Source organism: Hermetia illucens, chromosome 5 (genome assembly GCF_905115235.1).
Source record: "Hermetia illucens chromosome 5, iHerIll2.2.curated.20191125, whole genome shotgun sequence".
Taxonomy (NCBI): domain Eukaryota; kingdom Metazoa; phylum Arthropoda; class Insecta; order Diptera; family Stratiomyidae; genus Hermetia; species Hermetia illucens.
In genome coordinates, this window is record NC_051853.1 from 32,603,889 (window position 1) to 32,625,010 (window position 21,122).

At 43.0% G+C, this 21,122-nt stretch overlaps 3 protein-coding genes across 3 annotated transcripts; 2 read left to right on the forward strand and 1 right to left on the reverse strand.

The window, feature by feature from the left end:
* The first annotated feature begins 1,332 nt into the window (after window positions 1–1,332).
* On the forward strand, window positions 1,333–2,378 carry LOC119657526 (mpv17-like protein 2). The gene has a single exon (XM_038064469.1). It carries the CDS (start codon window positions 1,455–1,457, stop codon window positions 2,031–2,033), a length of 579 nt encoding a protein of 192 aa, XP_037920397.1. The 5' UTR covers window positions 1,333–1,454; the 3' UTR covers window positions 2,034–2,378.
* A 4,286-nt stretch (window positions 2,379–6,664) lies between these two features.
* Window positions 6,665–7,385, forward strand: LOC119657635 (mpv17-like protein 2). The gene has a single exon (XM_038064640.1). It carries the CDS (start codon window positions 6,749–6,751, stop codon window positions 7,343–7,345), a length of 597 nt encoding a protein of 198 aa, XP_037920568.1. The 5' UTR covers window positions 6,665–6,748; the 3' UTR covers window positions 7,346–7,385.
* Window positions 7,386–10,556: 3,171 nt separating this feature from the next.
* Window positions 10,557–19,588, reverse strand: LOC119657023. The gene is made up of 7 exons (XM_038063772.1): window positions 19,058–19,588; window positions 18,541–18,995; window positions 18,364–18,478; window positions 18,239–18,295; window positions 12,611–12,761; window positions 11,863–12,555; window positions 10,557–11,798 (listed from the first exon to the last, which is right to left on the reverse strand). The coding sequence occupies exons 1-7, from the start codon at window positions 19,470–19,472 to the stop codon at window positions 10,685–10,687; spliced, it is 3,000 nt and encodes a 999-aa protein (XP_037919700.1). The 5' UTR covers window positions 19,473–19,588; the 3' UTR covers window positions 10,557–10,684.
* Between the last annotated feature and the right edge of the window lie 1,534 nt (window positions 19,589–21,122).

The following is a 21,122-nucleotide window of genomic DNA, read 5'->3' on the forward strand; positions in this document are numbered from 1 at the left end:
CTGAATTTCAGTCTATCTAGGAAAAAATAGAGCGCCATTTGGTGACTTCCCTTGAGCACATTTAGACTTTTTTGGTCCAGTTCGAATACCAAGTTAAAACCTTCTACGTTTGTAGATTTGTCCTTCCTGGCATTAATGAAATTTACCCTCCAGTGTCCAAAGTTCATGCCTGGGTTCTGTTCACTCAGCATGCGGATGATGTAACCAACATCCGACATGTTTTGTCCTGCGTAGCTCAGTGTTCACAATAGTGAACTTGAGGCGACCGCCAGAACTCAAAGCCGGGATTGAATGCTGGAGCCACTTTAAGTCAGTGCACTCTAAATGGAGAAGCCCATCGCGAAAATCTTCATTGTTAAATCGTGGTTTCGTTTCCGGCTCCAGCAATTTTTTCGACAGACATTCCCCTTTGACATTTTGCCATCCTTGGGGAAATTCCCATGGCAGCAGTTAGAACACAGGCTGCAGCTTCCGCATACGTCCTCTTCCTTCCCGCCTTCGTGATCGCATTTCTATAAGAGGGACCAGCTTCATTGAGATCTCTCTCGCTGATTTGATCATTCCCGGCACACCGGTCCTAATTCCAGCGGGACGCGTGGGTGTAAACCCTGATGCGGAGCACAATAAAGTGTTGGCCACAACAGATGTGTTGGTCTTTCGCTTCTTGCGCGCATTACCGCTGACAGAAGTCTGGTGCATTTAGTGTGGATCTCACCGGGGTTTCCAGTTTATCCCCACCTTTCGCCGTAGATGCTTCCTTGCGTCCGATTTTTTCTGGACGTTACCGCACCTAGTGGTACAGCCATGTCCATGTCTTCATTCCCAAAGTGCTTCATCTTCCCTCGCAGTGCCCTTTTCTGCCGCGGCTTGGGGCCTTTTCAGGTTCACGGCGTTAAACCAGTAGCGTCCACGTCACCAGCTTCCCTTTCTTCCGCTCCTCCCGGTAAGGGAGAAGGAGAAGTTCCCTTGGGTCGAGCCTTCCCCTTTCGTTTGCGGGTAGATTTGGACTGTAGTACCGCGAACGGGCTGGCTTTCCACTGAGTCGGAAAGCATGCCTGCTACACATTTATCTATAGTGGGGTATGAATATGGTCAGGCTTCCAAAATCCACGCCTCGGCCGCGACATGATTGCTCATGGTCGCGGGTGGATTCGAAGTCTGTGACTTCTTATCACTTGTAGAGTTTAAATCCTTCGCTTCCATATTCATGTTTTGGACACCCTTATTGCAGTAGTAAACTACTGCAGTCCATTGAGTCCATTGGTAACCCCAGTCCAGTCCAGGCAGTTTTAACATATTATACAGCTCACCTCAGGTAGCCTTGGATTCGAAACTGCCAATGAAACGCTTCCCCTATGTCAAATTAAATATGTTCATTGAAATAGTAGCAAATTTTGGGTAGTTTTCAATTTTAAAGAAAACTCTCGGGTATAATATTTTTTCTAAATTTGTTTATGAAATTATTCTCGCCTATTTTCCATAAAATCCGAGTAGCCCCACAAAAAATACGAAATTTACAAAAAACCTTTTTCAAAGATGAGAATTTATATTTTATTAATGTAATTTCCGCTTTTGTAATGTCGGCGTTTGGCGATATTTCCACGCAACTCACTATCAGATATTCCTATGCCGAGTACGAGTACAACCCCCATCGAACAGCCCGGATGGCCCTTGCTGACGGTTATTTTAGTGGAAATATTTCGCACTTCTTTTACCGAAGCTTGGACAAGTTCTGGCCAGGGCAGACGACTGCAGTGGTTTTGAAGAAGCTGGTGTTGGATCAATTGGTGGTGGCGCCAACTACCCTTACGAGCTTCTATGTTACTATTGGGTTCATGTCGGCGAATACGTTTAATGAGATTGTCAGGGAATATCGTGAAAGTATCGTGAAAGTGTACGCAATACAGTTCGCTATCTGGGTACCGGCCCAAATGATTAATTTCTACTTCATACCGAGTCGACTTCGAATGGTCTACATCAACACGATCTCACTCTTGTACGCAATTTATATGTCGCATCTTAAGTTCCACTAAAACTAGGCTCCTTGGAAAGTTACATCCCGAACTGATGCAGAAATGGAGGAAGAAACTTTCTGTTGAAATCTTTCCATAAACAAGCATTGCTACCTCGATTATTATATTGTAGAATTTGGAATTGAATGGTCTTCATAATTTACTGATATCAAACCTCGTTGCGTGAAGTTTAAGAAAAGTTAGGGACATGTAACATCGAGGAGAGTTACTTGGAAAGAGTCATGTGGCAAGCGCAGCCTGCGTAGTCACTGATAAAAGTATTACCTCATTCGAAAGTGTATGATAATAAATTATAGGATAAGCACTCGTTATGATATGAAATAAATTATATTGTATTTATCGAAAGTAAGGTTTTCGTTTTTTTCACTCCTAGCAAACTGTTGACTGGAAGTGTTCAAACTTTGCAATGGAGGAGGGAGGGGAAGGAAGTTAAAATAGCCCGGTTGTGAATGGAGGAGGGATACGTACATTCTGAATGGCTGTACGCCACCGCAGCGTCTCAGGAGTGCAGGAACTTAGTCTTGCAGATCACTCGCTGAGGAAGCTATCACCGCACCTGGCAGCTGGGGATAAAACACACCACCACAAATGAGAAGAAGAAGAAATTTAAGGTCCGGTACGGATAGCCGGCGGGAGTCGTCTGACTTGGCGATTGGGTCGGGCTCCCGTAATGGACAGCACGGCGTCGAAACAGCTACTCGTGGGGCAGGTCGACGTCTAGGCGCCAAGACGACCAGGAGCATTGTTCCGCCTCCTGCAGCTGTTTGCCCTCAATCTGTGACGACCACTTCAGCAGGTTCGCGGAGGTAGTGGATAAGTGGACTGAAGAAATGAACCTCTTCATCATTCGTTCCTACTACGGAATAACGGCGGGGCGGGTACAATTGAGAAAGAGAAAATTGCGAATTCTTAGCCGCGTTCGAGAGAAGAATTTTTGGCCCTCTACCTGAGCATAGATGAGTGCGTAGTCTATATAATGACGAAATTTATGAGTGACACCACGACCATCTACTTGCGGATAAAATAGTTCAATAGGTTACGGTGGACGGAGCACTTAATACGTATAGGTAAGGATGACCCTGGGAAGTCGATAAGGGCAATATCTATGGCAGAAAAAGAAAACATGGCTGACCGTGTCTCAGCTGAAGCGATGGCGTAGGCCAGGATGCCAGACAACTTCTGAGGATATCGAATTAGTGGACTTCAGTGCAAAATCGGGGTATCTAGGACACCGGTGATTGCACCGTTGATAATGACGTTGATTTAAAAATGAAATTGTAATTTTTTGATCATTAGAAGTACTCCGCTTGGGCAGTAGGTTCCGTGGATGCATTCGAGCGCCAAACTGCCTTTTCACTTCTCTAATAAAGTTCGTTTGATGGTTGCAAGATCTGGTTACATGGTCACCTCAAAGCATAACCTAGTATGTTGATTCGTGTATGCAGCGTTGTGAGAGATTTTGACGTCATAAGCCACGAACTTTTTGACGTTATTTTGCCGCACGGTCTATGGAACTCAGGAAAACTATTCATTGCAAGCTTATGCAGGCCAGATTGGATGCAGGACCCCGCAGACACAAGACCGATTACTTGCTTACCAACCTGTCTGAGGAGCAGAAGGGCTGCCGAGTTGGGTCAACGGGTTGCATAGAGCAACTCATTATCGACTCGGTAGTTGTAGGACAAGCAGCTAGAGGCCAAAGAAACCTCTTTAGTTGCTATATCGATTATGCCAAGGCTTTTGATAGCGTTCCGCATACCTGGTTGATCGATATCCAACATCTGTATCGCATTGATGCGAAACTAATAAAGCTTTTGGCGACAATCATGGAAGAGTGGCATACCACCTTATCAGTCCGTACATCTGAGGGTGCTAATACCTCAGATATATAGGGAGGGGCATCTTCCAGGGGATTCATTGAGTCCCCTTTGGTTTTGCATGTTATTGAACCCTCTTTCATGGCTACTGAATGATGCTAGAGAGCATGGTTTAGCAATTAAATATGACCTAAGTGCTAAGTGCGAACTGACACTTGATGTACTTAGATGACATCAAGCTGTATGCTGGTACTGATGACCATCTTAGAAGTCTCTTGCGAATAGTAGAAATGTTGTGATCCGTGATATTCGGGTGGAGTTGGGATTAGACAAGTGTCGAATCCAAGGTCACCACGAGCCTCATGCCGGACATAGCATGGGTGACCTCTATAACGAAGCTATTACCGAGACAGACTTCTACAAGTACCTAAGAATTCTGCAAGGAACCAATGATCGAGTTGGTGATCTCAAGGATGCTCCGCTGTCCGAATTCCTGCGATTTGTAAAGCTGGTATTGAAATTGCATCTCTCCGGGAAGAATAAAATAAGCACGTTGAATGTATTCGCTATCCCTTCACTGGCTTATGCATTCGAAATATTGTCGTGGACGACGATCGATCTGAAAATGGTCCAGCGGCGGATACGAACTACTATGTTCAAATTCCGAATGCATCATCGAAAGTCTGCCGTGGAGCGGATGAACCTGCCTCGTGACATCTGAGGTAAGGGTGTGACATCATGGAAGAATGACTCACCTCTTTCGTTGATTTTCGAGCTGCCCCAAAGCATATGCCTTGCTTTGGCGTCGTAGCCAATCAAGAGGTCGGCCTTCTTTGCTCGTCAAATGTTGTAGTTTTTTTGGCGGAGCTAATCGGTCGTGAGCCATGTAAACCGAGGGAATATACACGTTCTCTACCCCCACCTGTTCCAGTTTGACCCCCACTAGGTCATTGGAACTGAGGTCCGCATACAGAAAAGCGTGCAGACTCTTCCGCACGAGGATACATACTCTAGGTCTGTCCTGATCAGTGTCTTCTATGCTGTGAAATAAATTATGATATTTGCTTTGGAGCCCTTTGATATTTCAGTCGCCTCTGGTTAGTGTGATGATTGGATGCAGATCGGAATCTTTTCACCTTTGGGTTCCTGACTCCGAACCGCACCTTATAGTCTACCTTTCCATTGCCTCCAGGCACTCTCCGTTTATACGGAGCAGAAAAGATTGACTATTTGTTCGCGGTTCCGCTTCTTTGGTAACTATCCATGGGAATCCTGGAAGTTTGAAGGCGCAGGGATTGGACGAGCTTGTCTCATAGTAGGATATGACTTTGAGCTTGACGCCCTTACAGGCATTATTGCCCTTTGCTACGCACGAACCGAGAATTAAAAATAATCGTTGGCGCAACAATCCAATTGGATCAGGGCCTTGAAGTGTGTTAGAGCACTTCATTGAAGACCGTAACGGTACACTATAGGATTATAGTACCCTATAGGAGGCAATGTGGTCAGCATTGCGCTCGCCCAAGATTATTACCTTGAATTGAAGTGCCATCCGCCAGCGTCACATGTAAGTGGCTCCTGGGGACGTCGCTGAAGGGTTTCGCAGCTCGTGGCTCGTCGGCTAGCTGTTACTGCTTACTTTTCTCCAAAGGTTGCTTAGCGTCCGAGTTTTTGCTCACTCTGCTCCGCCTGTCTTTTTATTCGACCTTGTCTTAAGATCGATTGCGTTTGAGAGCGGCGTACTTCACCTTGTGCTCGTCTGCCTGGCGTTTGCTTTTATATTCCTGAACAATCGCTTGGTATTTAGTGACGTCCTTTTCATACAGCTAGTCGGCAGTACCGGTCTCCATATTCTTAGCAATCTTGTTGAGAATATGCATGGCCTGTTGGTACTGGCTCTTGAGCAGGACACCAGTGGATTTTCGCTTCTTACCGCATTTCTAGTGACCGACGTTCTTGCTGGTTTTTACTTTTGGGGAATCCCCCGACGTTGAGAGTTCCAGCTTGTCGGCAGTGGATTCCAGGCTGGAAGCCACCAGTCCGTCTGCCCCTCGTTCCGAGAGGTGCCTGCGGTTGGTTTCAGCACAACGGTGCTACGGCTAGGGTTTCCTGGCTGGATGCCATCAGCTCATCCTTCGATGATGTGCCTGGCATCACAACCTCTTCTTCGCCCGTCGGTTTATTTGTCTTTTCGATGATTGAGTATATGTCTTGGTCCCACGAGAGCAGTTTGGGAAGAATGTCCATCCTGGCTAGCCGGCCAGGTCTTATTTGAAACTGAAGGTGCCCAAGGTATTCAGAGTTCGCATTCTAAAAACCAAGCTCCCCATTGGCCACACAGTCCTCGGCGTATGCTGTTCCACCTTGGCTTGGGGTCTTATTAGCACCTTCTCCAGTGCAGGGAGGGCTATCGCTGGGCTGTTCCTCATCCCACACTCATGACCAGGCTTAGTCAAAACCTAAATGGAGGGCAAGCAAACGATTCCTTCAGACTCTTGCAGGATGCTGAAAGGCAAAAAGGCTTCTCATTGAACAAGAGAATAAAAGTGTCAAGTTGGGGAAACAATGGCAGTGGAGAGCTTAAGTAAAGGATTTTGTTATTTAAAACTTCAAGGGCTTGTAAAGATTGGATTTGACTGGCATGAGTTTTTAACCGCTTGCGCAATTATACCGGTAAAGGTGAAGTCCCATCCCTACACCAAACCAGTTATGAGCAAAAGGTCAGAACTACTTTATAGAGAAAACTCCGAACCAAATTTTCTAGCCCAGTATCTTCAAATGGGTTTGTCAAATCTATGACTTTATATCTGTCAGTCAGCTGCTTTTATATTAAGAGTCACCTCTTCCAAATTTTCTGGACAAAATGTCTAAATTTTCAATAGTTTTTCAGGTTTTAAAATGGTTAATTTAGTGTCAACTCTAGCGAACCTGTTGAGAAGGACAGCGTCAGGTCCACATGTACCTAAGTGGCAAACCTTTCGAGATGTACTGCTAAAGGAGGAAAATTTGTATTTAGTTAATATTTCTTCATCTGTTTTAATATCAGCCATCGGTGATCTTTTTATTCAATGGAAATTCGGCAATCGGAGAGATGGAAATAGATTTGATTACTCCAGGACCATGCGAGTTGCTCTTGCTGACGGGTATACTTGTGGATCTCTTGCTCACTTCGTATACCGAAGATTGGACAAGTATTACCCGGAACCAACATTCACCAATGTAGGGAGGAAGTTGCTCGTCGACCAGACCTTGCTCACCATGAGTTCACTTATAGCATTCTATTTAACCATTGGATTCATGTCTGCTGAAGGGATGAAGGAGATATTTGAGGAGATGAAGTTGAACCTTTGGATGCTATACACGGCGCAAGTTTGTATTTGTGCCCCCACGCAAATTATTAACTTTTGGTTCATACCAAGTCAGTACCGGCTCATCTACATGAACACGCTGTCTCTCGGGGCCGCTATGTATACTTCTTATTTTAAATACCGATAGGATCAAGCTGGAACTAAAAGGCAAATAAAGTTTTTAAATTAAGATTGATTGTGCTGGATTCTGTTGAAGGGAATATGAATCGTGGTAACCAAAACAGCATCAATTCATCAATTCAATCATGGCCGTTTGGTCATGTCAAATTTAGCTTAGCCACCGCTGCTCTATAGGCTTTTAGCCATGGGTTCATGTTGACTTATTTGTACGGTTTCTTGTTTGTTCTTAGGGACCGACCTTGTTAACTTCTTCTTCAATGGGTCGATAGGCCAAACCGGCTCTTTGACTTTAGGATAGGTTTGTTCCAACCATCTCGATCCTTTGATCGCGTCCTCCAGCTGGAAAATTTCGGCAGCTTTTTACTGCCCTCGTCCACGGAGTCCTTCCACCGTCTGCGTGGCTTTTCACTGCCCGGGGTCCTTCGTACCCTGTAAGGTATTCGCTTGTCGTCCATTCGTTCCACGTGACCGGCCCACTGCAGTTTTTGTAGCTTCACCACTATCGATGACGCTGGGTCATCACTGAGCTGGTACAACTAATGATTGTATCTAATTCGCCAGTCAGCTCTATCTTTTACTGGTTCATGTATTCGACGTAGAACTTTACTTTCAAGTGTGTCGATGGACTCTTCTAACGCCTGCGTTAGAGTCCACGTTTCATAGCCGTTCTCTATCACAGGCCGTATTATGGTCTTGTAGATTTGGAGTCTATTTTTCCTGTCCATCCTTTTACTTTTCATTATCCGTAAGACTGAGTAATATGATTTCCACGCCATTATTATTCGTCGCTGAACTCCGTACTTTTCATGACCATCCTTCGCAATATTTACTGCTAAGTACACAAAGTTGTCCACGTTTTCAAAAGTCGCCCATTGCCAGGTCTTGGGGTATTGACACCCGTCTTCTTGATTTGGTAATAAATTGTGTTTTCTTTTCATTAATTCTTAGGTCGACTTCTTACACTGCTTCATTTAGATGTAGGAATACTTCCTTGGCGTTTGTAATTGAACGTGCCATGATGTTTATGTCGTCAGTGAATCCCAGTATTTGCGAAGCTTTGTGAAGCAATGTTACCGTGGTACCTAACTTCAATTTGCGGATAGCATGTTCAAGAGCTAGGTTAAGAAGGGTGGGGGTGAGTCCACCTTGATTTAATCCGCAGTGCGTTTTGAAGCACTGTGTTAGCTCGCCAAGCACCTTTACATGGGATTCAGTCAGTTCGCTCATTCGTACCAGTTTTTGTGGTAGGCGGAACCTGCGCATGATACGATTTAGTACTTCTCGTTTGATGCTATCATATGCTTGAAGGAAGTCAACGAAGAGTTGATGCACATCGATATTGACCTCATAGCAATTTTCCAGTAGTTGTTTGACCGTGAACATTTGGTCTACCGTGGATCGTCCTTTTCGAAAGTCACATTAGTATTCAGCAATTAATTTGTCTATCTACGGCTCTAACCTAGCTTGGATGATTTCCGTCAGGATCTTGGAGGACGTGCAAGGTTTCGTGTGAGCCAAAATGTCATTTGAATCGATTTGGTGTCCTGCTGTCTGTCACACCCAATTTATTCGGAAACAGCCGGACGAATATTCCGAAATTGGGTGACAATGTGCGGTCTGTGAATCCCTTTATATATAGCAAGTAGCGCCATTTTGTGTTGAATTTAAGGGGGTCCCCATACATGCGAAAGGAGGGTGTAAAATTTTTTTCACAGAATATGACCATGTGAGGTATCAAATGAAAGGGTTCAATTAGTACTTTTCGAAACTGGCCTCATATTCGATATCAGGTGAAATGTAAGGGAGGGAGGGCTCAAAATATGATCCTCAAAAAGTGTTAACAGGTCCCGTTATCAGAACCTATCCAACCGAAAGATCTGAAAAAAAGTCACAATGATGTATTGTATGTAAACGAAATCAAGGCCCCCAAATACATTCGGTTCCGATATCTGCACAAATAAAGTTAAGAATAGTATATTAGCATATTTTAGCAATTTAGTCAGAAACCTTTATACCCGAAGCACCAGTTTCCGGTATTCCAACTTGTTTAAATACTTGGGTGTTAAGCCCAAAAAGAGGGGTCGTGAAAGGAGGGGGGGCAGCAAGTTGCTTTCCAATTGGTCCGGTCCGACTTCAAGTGACTGTCGACTTAGGAACCCAAATTCAGGCTTAAATTTCGCCCGGCTTACGTTCAATATAATTCACACTCACGCGGCGTCTACGATTATATATAAAGGGGCGGTTACCACCTGTAACCACTCTCAGTCACGCTGCTCCCAGGAGAGAAACGAGTCAGCGTGTGATGAGTTGCTTCTGCCCCGGATTAAAACGTAAGTCATTTTCTTCTCTTCTAAATGCTTGGTTGCTAAGACCAGTTATTAGGATCTCCATTTGGTCCAGTCTGACATCAAGTGATCCTTCAACACTTCGTCTAAGTTCAGACCTGAACTATGGATCAGGACACAATTTTATTTTTTTTCTTGGCTCAGTCAATTAGGGTATGTTGAATCACACCGATGTTGAGAGAGAAGTGGGGATATCTACTGTATTCAGCTATGTTTATATGAGTGTTTCATGTTTCGACTAACCTCATGCTAGGTAAAACAGAGATGCGGAGGATGTTTGATATTCAATGCGTAGCTAGGTAGGTAGATAGGTATCAGTGGCCGCTTCGAGGAGCGCGTTTAGCGCTGTGATGCGCCATTTTGATGCCACAAACTCCTAACATCATGACCGCTGTCCAAAGAGCAAGCGGAAGAGAATCCAGCCTGGTTAGCTCCTCACAGACAGCCCTTATTGTTAACGAAGGATAGAAGACTCCCCAGCATGCAATCAGCATATCTCATTGAGGTTCTCAGAGAGTTGATTACCTAGTGTCTGGGGCCTGGATATAGCAAGAGCGCAACGGAAGTGCCTGTGGGTTTCTCCCTCCTCTTCCCAACTTCCAGCAAATTGTAGAGTATTCCGAGTCTGAACGTATGATCGTTTATATGCTCCTTACAAACCGCCGTAGTCCTGCATGCGTCTAGCCTAAAAGCCCTCACGGTCGGTCTTACTATAAAAAGGCCAGATCCTCTTCGACTTGGCGAAGGTGGTAAGACTTCGTCATCCGAAATTAGTGGCTGTAAGGATTTGAGATATTTTCCATTAATAAAGAACATAATCCAAAGTTTGTTTATATATTTTAATATTAAAATGAATAAATACGCATACAAAATGTCATCAAAAAATTTACTACTCATTCTTGCTCTTCAACTGCCATTAATTTAATTGGAAAAAGTCACTACACTTATTTACACTCTGGGTTGCACTTTCATTTTCCTTTTCAACCCTACCTAAGTCGTACCTATTTCTTGTTTCCCTTAGTCTTAGCTGACGTCTGCCTTTTAGTGGATTGTCCTTTGGCGGTTTGACCCTTAGCGGACTTTCCTTTGCGGTCTTTACCGTGCAGTCTTCTATCTTGTCCTGCTAAGTGCCTTTCTGATGATTTACCAGGAGATCCAGGTGTCGTATGTTTCGCCTTGCGATATTTTCGCTGTTTTGATTCTGATTGACAAGGACCTTGAGCAATGGGTCCAGAACAAGAATGCCTCTTTTTCTTCCTAGCTTCCTTACGAATCATTGCTTCAGTTCTTTCGGGAAGTGCGATGATGTAGTCTTTTTCCTGATATTGGGTGCACATCTCCGCAATATCGGGTTTCTCTTTCAAGTGTGGTTTAATTATTCCCGCTGGTGGTGTGAATTCGATGTTGAGATGACTTTCACTATCTGTAGTGTCCGATAAGCAAAGCATGTCTTTCAGAGTTGATGTTTGCAATACGTCACAAATGTCCTTAAGGGAGTTCTCTAGACGCTCTTTCTCTATGTAACTACGGCAAGTGCATTTCGAAATCGGTTCATTGCATTCACATTTCTTAAAGCCGATTTCCTTTAGGTAGCGCTTGATTTGGCGTCGTTTCAGTTCAATGGGATCCTTTGTGACAATGAATTGGATCGGGTCAGCCTTTGCGTAAGGATCAGCACTTCGTTTTAGTTCTTGTTCCGATTTCAGTGGATGCATCGTTACGAAATATTTCCCATAACGCTTCTGAATATGGAGCGTGGGTTTTTGGACCAGCTCCTCTTCAGGCTCGGGAAGAAGTGATGGCCTTTTTAAGGCAGTAGTTTCTTGAGTTGTTGGTAGAGTGTCGACTGGAAACTCAGTCAGGAAATATGTCATCAGTTCTCGAATTGAACGACCAATTTTTCCTGGCCGCCAGCCTCTTTTCATGGCTTTCGCATCACGATTCCAGAGCCAACCCATGTTTGCTGGAACGCGGCAACTTTCAGGTACGCATTCGTCGTGATTGAAAGCAGACTTTAGAACGGGCTTCCGTTTTGGATAGCAATAGCGGTGACGGTATTTTCGTTTCATTTCTTTCATTAGTTGTTTGATAGTTTTAGGTTTGGTTTTCTTAGGTCTGTAAGGAAAAGTGTCAACAAGATTACAAGAGTGGATTGATTGATAATTAAATGGTTATTTACGGTTTTTCAGGCTCTGGGTCACATATACTCGCCATCATTTTCTTTATTCGTTCCTCTCTTGACAGACTAGCTATCTCCTGCTCCTCGTTTTTACTTGGTTTCCTCTGTTTTACCGTCATAGTTGTTTTTTCTAAATCCTTCTTTGGTTTACCTTTTCTAGACTTTACACTCTCATTTAAAGGCTCTTCTATAGGTGGTGCGATTTGCTGTTTCATGAAGTCCATGATAAGTGAGAGCCTTGGCGCTTCAGCTCCCCCTTTCCATATTTTTTTCTTAGGAATTTGTTTATTAGGATCATCGCCATATTCTGCTATAATTTCATCGCACAAAGCATCTTCATTATCTGCGTCCCTATCACTTTCTGAAAGGATGCGATCCTTACGAGGACTTGTCAAACTTTCATTTTGCGGGCCGAAGTCCGTGACTTCATCGCAAATTTTCCTAATTCGGCAATACAAGCATTTTCGATCCTTATTCTTACGATCTCCCCTTTCATGACATGTGCAATGGTCGTATTTGCTGAAGCCGTTGTTTTCCAAGAAACATTTTTCGTCTGAGTCCCATTCTTGGGCGATGTCCTCTGCAGTTTCATCTTTTCTAAAAACAGTTTTTTTAGAAGGACGATATCCACAGTTAGGACATGGCGCAAATTTGGCTTGAAATGTTAAATTTTGGCAACATTTGATACAATATCTGCGAAGGTGGTGAGAGGGTGTAAAGACATTTGAGAGGTAATTAATTGACTCACCTAATTGGAAGCGTATCCTTCGCTTGAAGGTTGGTAGCATCTTGACGACCTTTGCCAAGTTTTTCTTGTTCACGTTCATACAATTTGAGGCGATCTTCCAATATTTGGTGAAGCATCTTCGTGGGATTGATTTCTTCTTGGGGCATTTCAACTAGTTGGGAAATTTGCTATTAGTAATACAGTAATAAATAATTAGAAATACATTTTTTCCATAACAAGAGGCTGTGATTAGACTATAGATTATTTTTTTGAAGGTGCACTTGTCCCTCATGTTTTAGGCACTTATGGTAAATTATTGACAAAATGCTCACTTTTTTCACGTTAATGGAGAATTTCGTGGATACAAATCGAACATTTTGTGTTCAAATTAATTAAGGCGGCCAGATATTGAAGGGTACTTCCTTTACCTATGCTGGGCTCTATTTTTTACATTTTGATGGGCGTTCCATGAAGTTCCATGGTCTATCCATTAATGCAGGTAGGAAGGCTGCGATGACCCGTCAGACTGAGAACCTTAATTTTGTTGTTGAACATAAACAGTCAAACTCTACTTGCCTTTTTTTGCCAAATCTAGAGCCATCTAGAGCCAAGGTCTACAACCTGGTGAGAGCAAACAAACGTCATCAGCGTAGTCGACGTATTTGAAGAAAGATGTCATAGTCCATTGAACCTCTGGACAATGCAGCATGAAGAATGCCACTGATAACAAGAAGCAAGAAGAAATAATATCGGTGACAAGACGCAGCCTTGGCGGACTCCGCTTTGGACCTTAAAATCTTCCGAAATTTTACCTCAGTGCAGTACGTGGTACTGCGCGCCATCATATGTCGCTCTGATAATAGCTTTTAGTTTCTTCACTCCAGATCTAGCCAGGGCGTGGCGGAGGACTTGCGTAGCAACCGAGAAAAAGGAATTTCTGATAGCATCCTAATCCCCATTGATATTCTCAGGTGCTACTCAGTATATCTGCCGTCCGATCAGCAAGATAACTCTGCCACTATCGAGCAACAGCATCATATATCGAACTTGAGGGGTCGCAGCTCTCCAACCCTGCGAGAAGTGGCGGACATAGCACGCAAGCGAACGTAAGCGACTATCAAATGGTGATTCCTTTCAAAGCCGATGCCAGCGTTTCATTTGTTACGCACAGGAGGCAACTCCTAAATCCACTGCTGATCGCGAAGTGGTTGATGTGATTGCTATTACCGTCAGTTGAAACCCAACTAACCTTATGGAAGGCTCTGTGTTCGAACAATACGCCACCAATGACGAGGCGATGGAAATTGTAGAAATCCACAAACCTCGCACCATTATCGTTACGGTCACTAAGACCGTGTTTCGCTATCACATGTACGATCCCGATGTCATCATTAGAAGGCGTCCTTGAACTGTGCGTAATTGCTCGTAGAAAGCATCCTTATCCACTATATCGAAAGTTTTTGTTGGCGCACTTTAGAATTGTGATGCTCTTGGACCTGAGTTGGAATTTTGTGTTCAGAAATCTGTCAGAAATCGGACCCCACGTCAAGAGAGCGCACCTTACAATAGAAGTGGGAAGCAACCTGACATTGGATTCGCGTTTGCTACCACTTGGCTTTCCAAAGTACAAAACACATTGCCGCAAGGAAGAGAGGTGTGCATCATCTTATTTCGCTTAGACCTAGAGTATCCAGCTTATATCGTTGGAATTCTTGTTCGAGTTGGAAACAGTGAACATTGTCGCTTTCATTGTGAGTACATTCCAGAAACCATTCAAAGACTGATGTGAAGTTAGTTCCTATCAGAGGCTTTGTTGACGTTTCAGTAGCAATAAAGTTTCTCAATTTGCAGGTTGCTGGCCCACAAATTTCTATCTCTTTTAATCGCCTCCTACAACAAGTAGGGAAGATTTTCAGTACATTCATAAACCTGAACTCACAGGGCCTTCGCTGGTGCATCCGTTTTACTGTTGCAACCACTGCGGTCCATACTGCATCTCGTCATATCGTATAGTTGACCGCAGCGGAATCCTAGTTCAGTCTGAGGGTTTCTTTAACTGTACCTTCGCATGTATGATAATCAGCTGTTCATCCAAACCAAATCCGTTTACCCACACGATCCACTTGAGAGCTGCCTTAAATCATAACTCGCCTCCCCGCGACTTCATGTAGTCTATATGCATACTTATGTTTGGAGTAAGAAGACTATACACAGGAGATTCAACTTTCAGCACATTCTCTGAAATTTTATGGTGACGGAAAAGTCTTGCACAGTTTTGATCGCGACGAGAGTTGCGCGAACAAAATTCTGCGCATAAGGGCTGATGTTGGTGTTATATATGTGATGCAGTGCATTGGTGTGAGCCTATGTAGTTGCGAGCACATGGCTATCAGGGGCTGCGAGTACGTGGCAGTATCCGTCAAATTCCTCTATGTGAAACTTGGTGGAAGCTAACATGCACAACATTCTCGGCAATAGATCCACGTTTGCTCCCCTAGGAAGTGAGGAGGAAATAAGTAGATGTATCCGAGATCAATCTTTCGGATGCATCCCTTTCCTGTTGGGATGAAGAAAAACACGCAAGAAAACCATCTAGGTTACATCAATATGCCAATGAGATTCCGTGTCCCTTTGTCGCTGAAGCTGTTCTTCCTGTGTAAAGTCTTCTCGGTTTGCTGTAAGCTTGTGTATTCGCCTGGACTCATGCAATTTGTCACCTTATTCGCCCAGTTACGTTAGGATGTTTATCTACATAGATCATTTCTGCAGTTATGCATGTTTCCTCATACGATGTTGTCCGGTAGGCTCAGCATGTTCGAATTGCGCTGAGTCGACATACACCTTGGAACAGTCTATGATTTTCTATGATGCTGGTTAGTGATGTGCCCACTGGTGCCGCACACCTGACGACTCAGGCTATAAGTAACCGTTCGCTGTGCTTCAGACCGCCTATATTTAGTATTATTGTCCGCTAATGTCCCCTAATGGTTGAATGCGAATGACGCCTTTACCAATGCAAACTTCAGCACTTCCCGGCTTCTGCCGCTTTATTATAAGCACCATCAAAGTTTTATATTGGGCAAAGTTTCAGCTCGAAGTTTTAAAGCCTAGACTTTATTCTTAAGATACTCTAGCTCTCAGAAATTGCAACTTCCTCGATGTGATCTGTATTGGAGAGCAGCTTCTGATGTTGGAAGTTGTCGAAGTTTGCCGCGATATGTACTTCGACGATATGGTTCCATCTCCCAGAACTCTCAGGCTTTTCTGGCTAGAATCTAGTCACCGCAATGGCTGACTTCCGTAGCCTACATAAGGACAAAATCTGCTATGGCCGTCTGGTTGTGGATAAAATTCGGCTCAATAGGTTACGGTGTGCGGGTCACTTTATCAGTATGGATGAGGAAAACCTATAAGGGCAATATCTATGGAAGAAAAAGAAGACGAGGCAGACCCTGCCTGAGATGGAGCGATGGCGTACACCTGGACCTCAGACAGCTTTTAGAGATATCGAATTTGTGGACTCTGGTGGAAAACCGGGATGTCTGGAGTCTTTTTATTAAGGCAGGCCCAGACCGGATACTGGTTGTTGCGCCGTTGATGATGATGAATAGCTGACTGAGTTAAACTGCCGACCTTTCTTCAACGGATACTACAATATTCCAAAATCGACAACATTATTCTATTCAATTCAATATAGCCTTAACCCCCCCCCCCCCCCCCCCCCCCCCCCGCGCAACTAAATTTAGCAACTAACCCATCAATCAATCATGGTTACATGCCATCGCTGTTTAATGAAATATGATTTTGAGCCCTTTCAGAACTTTCCCGGAAGCTTCCAATCTTTCTTCATTGGCCTGGGCCATACAATGGAAATGTTACTCTTTCTTCAAGGGTAAGCTACCCATTGCTACTTTTGCTTTCTGATCAACACGTCTAACCTAACACCAGTCAATCAGCCAATACTCATCAGTGTGGAAGGTATTTCGGAGCCCAGGCACCATATAGTGGCAGCCTCTTGATTTTTTTCAGATTTTTCGGTTGGGTAGTTTCTGAGAATGGCCCCCGTAAAGGAATGGTCACTTTCAACCCCCCGCACTCCTAACCTTTTAAACAAATGTCAAAACTAAGACCGTTTTCGAAAAGTACCAACCGAGACCTTTAATTTGATACCCCACATGACTATATTTGACGAAAAAAAAAATTACACCCCCCTTTTGCATGTATGGGGACCCCCCCTTAAATTCGACGTAAGAGGATGTAACTCACTGTATGCGTGAGCGTTCACAGTTCCCAACTTTCTACCAAATTTGGTGTCAATCGCTGTAACCGTTTCTGAGAAAAATGCGTGTGACGGACAGACAGACAGACAGACAGACAGACAGACAGACAGACAGACAGACGGACAGACAGACAGACAGACAGACAGACAGACAGACAGACGGTAAACCGATTTTAATAAGGTTTTGTGTTTACACAAAACCTTAAAAACAAACAGATGGATCAAATTCCTTGGTGTTTCCAATCAGGAGCATACCAAGAATAAAACTATTCTTCGAACAATGTGCTGAAGTATCTCCATCAAAACTTCCTTCTTAAAACCAACGAGCATATAATCATTTTCGTACCACGCCCATGCTCACCGTTAGGCGAATGGTGCGGTCTATGTTATTTATGGTGCTTCATTAAGTGAGTTCATAAGTCACTACATCTTACCCAATCAAGAAAATGACGAAAGCGACGTTAATCAACCGTTTGATCTCTCCTGATGACAGGTGTTTCGGGGGGCTGACCAGGAGCATGCATTGAATTTCGTTAAAAAGTAGCCATGTCAAGAGAGAGAAGAGAGAAGGCGTTGGACCCACGCCATACAAAGTCGTCTGGTTTGAATCTACTGTTACATGATCTTGTCCGATAGGTTAAACTATTTTACCAAGATGCAAGGATCAGATTTGGAACGAAGCCGGATACATCACATCCACTTCGGATCTTCGTTTGAATTCATCGAGGATTGTTCCTTTACTACCCCTCTGCTTTCTTGTTGTGGATACTACCTCGCGTCTTAGAGCATAGTTGATCTCTAGAAACTTTGGAATGGTTTCCTCATGCAGCATCATCTATGGCTAAATCTGAATAAAACAGGGTTTCTGATGACGGACCTGAAAGAAGTTGACACAGCAAGCTACCGAAGTTTGAGGGTGCTGTCAATTTATTCCGCAAACCAACGCTGTCGTAACCTGACAACTAGCCAAAATTATGTTCGAAATGAGGACATTCGAGATGGATATAGCGTTGCACTCACAATCGAGAAAATATGATAGAAACGCCTTAAGTGCCATGGTCATTTCATATTCGCTGGTGTTAACTAGCTAGTGAAATTGGCCTAAACTTTTAGCAATATTGGCTATCTCATTTCGGTTTACAATTCGGTACGACTCAAAGGCCGACTTTGGCAGCTACGGTTTCATACTTTAGACAATGAATTGGAACCTTCACTATTCCAACCTGCGCAAACTACGATTAAGTGGTGAAGCTGAGCTTTGATATAAAGCCTAAAACTCCTGGTTAAACTAGTTTTAGTTAGGTGGTATAGTATTCTTAATTTAAATCTTATTTGATTGTTAAAAGTTTCAATAGTTTCATGAAACTTACCAGGGTGGCATACATTTTCTTTCACTTTTCTATCAGGTTTTCCACTTTGTTTCCTCACTAAGTAATGCAATCAGAGAAAAAACTTATTATTAAAGTTATTTTCGTAGATGAATACCAATTTGTACCTTTGGTAGATAATCGTCCTTTATTTACCAGCTCTAATTGCGCGATGTCACAATGACAGGATCGTCGTTTTTCTTTGTTCTTAAAAATTTCGGCGGGCCTCGCTGGTGGTTGATACTTAAAATTTTGAAAATGTCCTTTACATACTTGTCCGCATAAAAAGACAATTTTTTGGTTACCCAATCAGGACATCCTCCTTGTTGTCCACAAACATCATTGTTCAGGGCGTCACAATCTTTTACCAAAGTCCCTCTAAGAAATTTGTATCTACTTGTATTCAGTCGAACGGGGTGTCTATTAGATTCAGAGCAAGGAGCGACTTCTCGCAAAAAGTCGGAAATTGGATCATCACGTTCTTCAGGTTTCTTACCAATAACAAAGAAAACATCGTTTTTCTCGATTTCCTTGTGGATGTTTTCGAAGGCAGTTAAAATACCACGATCGTTGGTGTAGGGACGGTCAGTGGTTGAGGGTCGCTCCTCGCATTTGCAGTGCAGCATGATCCCCAATGTGATGTTCCCAACAACATCGTCATTTCGTTTAATGTCACAAACTTGAATATGTGGAATAACTGCCGTGCAGTTATCTTTAAGCTTCTCAATGAGAGCTGAAGGCCAATTGCAGGATACAGACCCTGGAAGGAAGTTATCAAACCATGCAAGGTCCTTAAAATTTTATAATTTTTTGGAAATTTACCAATAATATTTGATGGGGTCTTGTCAGTGTAAGTCCCTAATTTGAACGTGCTGTTCAGCTCAGTCTTTTCTGAGTTGGTGTCTCCGTCATTTCCTTCTCCAGCATGTTCAATCACTTTACTGTTGGATTTTGCTTCGGATTTGTCACCACCAGAGTCGGCATTGACATTCGGATTAAGAATCGTTAGCTCCAATGGAGTCGTTCTTAGTTTTCTCTTTAAATCCTCCAAAGTTGATGAGAATTCAACACTTCTCCCTTCCCCAAAATCCGCAACATTTATACGACTTGTTGTAATATCCAACTGGATATCATCGAAACTAAATTTCACAAGAAGATTTTTTGTATCTTTTATTTGATCATCCTTCAATTCTAATTTATTGACAATTATGTCTAGCACGAACTCTTTTTGACTCATTGTTGCTCATAAATAGCGACACTTTAATTCAATAATTATCAGATAAATACAAATTTATTCAAAAATAATTTCGATTAGATCAAAAGGACTTGATACTCGCATAATGCAAATTTATTTCAAATTTTGGAGAGGATATTGTCAAGTTAGAAGGTACTGTCAATTTGAGGTAAAAACTCCGATATCTTTGATGGTGGAGCTTATCAACATAGATTTTGAAATCTCAGATATGTATTTCTCCTTAAAGATCTTTTATTTATTACTTACATAGTAACAAAAATATTATGAGTCCTGATTTAGGGATCAGGGTTTTCTAAGTCCAATTTTGCTCCCTTTCGAAACACGAGGGCTGCCTGTATATTGTCCTTCAATGAAAACTTTGAAATTTCTATTGAGAACCCAAAGATTCGGCAGTGGCTCAAGTAACTAGTAAGTAGTTTATTTTTTTGTGGAGTGAAGCTTTGAAGGACCCCTACGAATATATGAGTCCTAGCTGTTAAAATGGCGTTCAACAAAAGGTCTACCTGTAATGACTCAGAAAATTACATTTTTAGAAACTACAACTAATGTGAATTTCAAGGGCAAAGCTAGCCAATAAATTTAAATGATTGGCGAATTTTATTCACTCGGACCTGCCGGTTACTAAGAGCGAATCCCAAGGGCCGTGCCCCAATCACAATCGATGTTGCAGGAGGTTCATTTGAGGTGCAATTCCGTGTGGACCTGCTAGGAGCGAAGTCCGTGCCTCAATTGCAATTGATGTCGAAAGAGATATCAAATGAGGTGCAACCTGTGGTTGATTTTTCCTGGGTAGCCAGGGGCACTGACTAACCATTATTTTTTTTTTTTAATTTAGTTCCACAACTTTTGTCATCGGTTTAATCCATTTTGATTATCCTTTGGGTTGTTTCATGCATGATTTTTGGCAATGACGAAAGGGAGGTTGACATACCAGAAGTCTTTTAGCTATCTTCCCGAATTGACTAGTGAAAGCGCAAGTGATGGTGGGGACTTCAAGGGAGTTGTACTTAGTTGTTAGCGGAGCAGTGAAAATTCATTCCGTTGGAAACTGGTTTTACATTCCAGTCGATGACGGAGCAGGTCAGTTGAAAGTTTTGTAAGTTGTGAAAGCAGTGAACATTACGAGGAACTATATATATTCATTAGCACCTCTCCACCTTAAAACAGAAGTGGAAGTCTTTTTCTAGTGTAACCTACCTACCTTTTCTTTATTCAACTTTTGGGTCGTGCCCCATTGACAAAAGGAATTGCGAATGATTTCACTAAGGACTTAATCAAAGCCAATTATACCACTGATCCAGCCTAATAATGTCGTCTTCTCAACCGGGAGGGACTCGGATCCATCATGATCAACAGAGTGGACGACGCTGCAGCACTCACTGCTGCCCTGGGTAGAATATGCTTTTTTTAGGTTCGCTGAAAGTGGACTGCCACAAACTTGTATCTGTTTCTACTCTGGGAAAGTTCTCACCGCCGCTATTAACTCTCAGATTTTAGGAGCAGAGACTGAGAACGCGACCTGCAAACAAAGTTTCAGGCACTCTGTACCCAGCAATTTTCAAAATTAATTTTCCTTTTCTTTTATAAAAATAGATTCTTTTAAAAAATAGATTTTAGCAATTTCAGGTAATG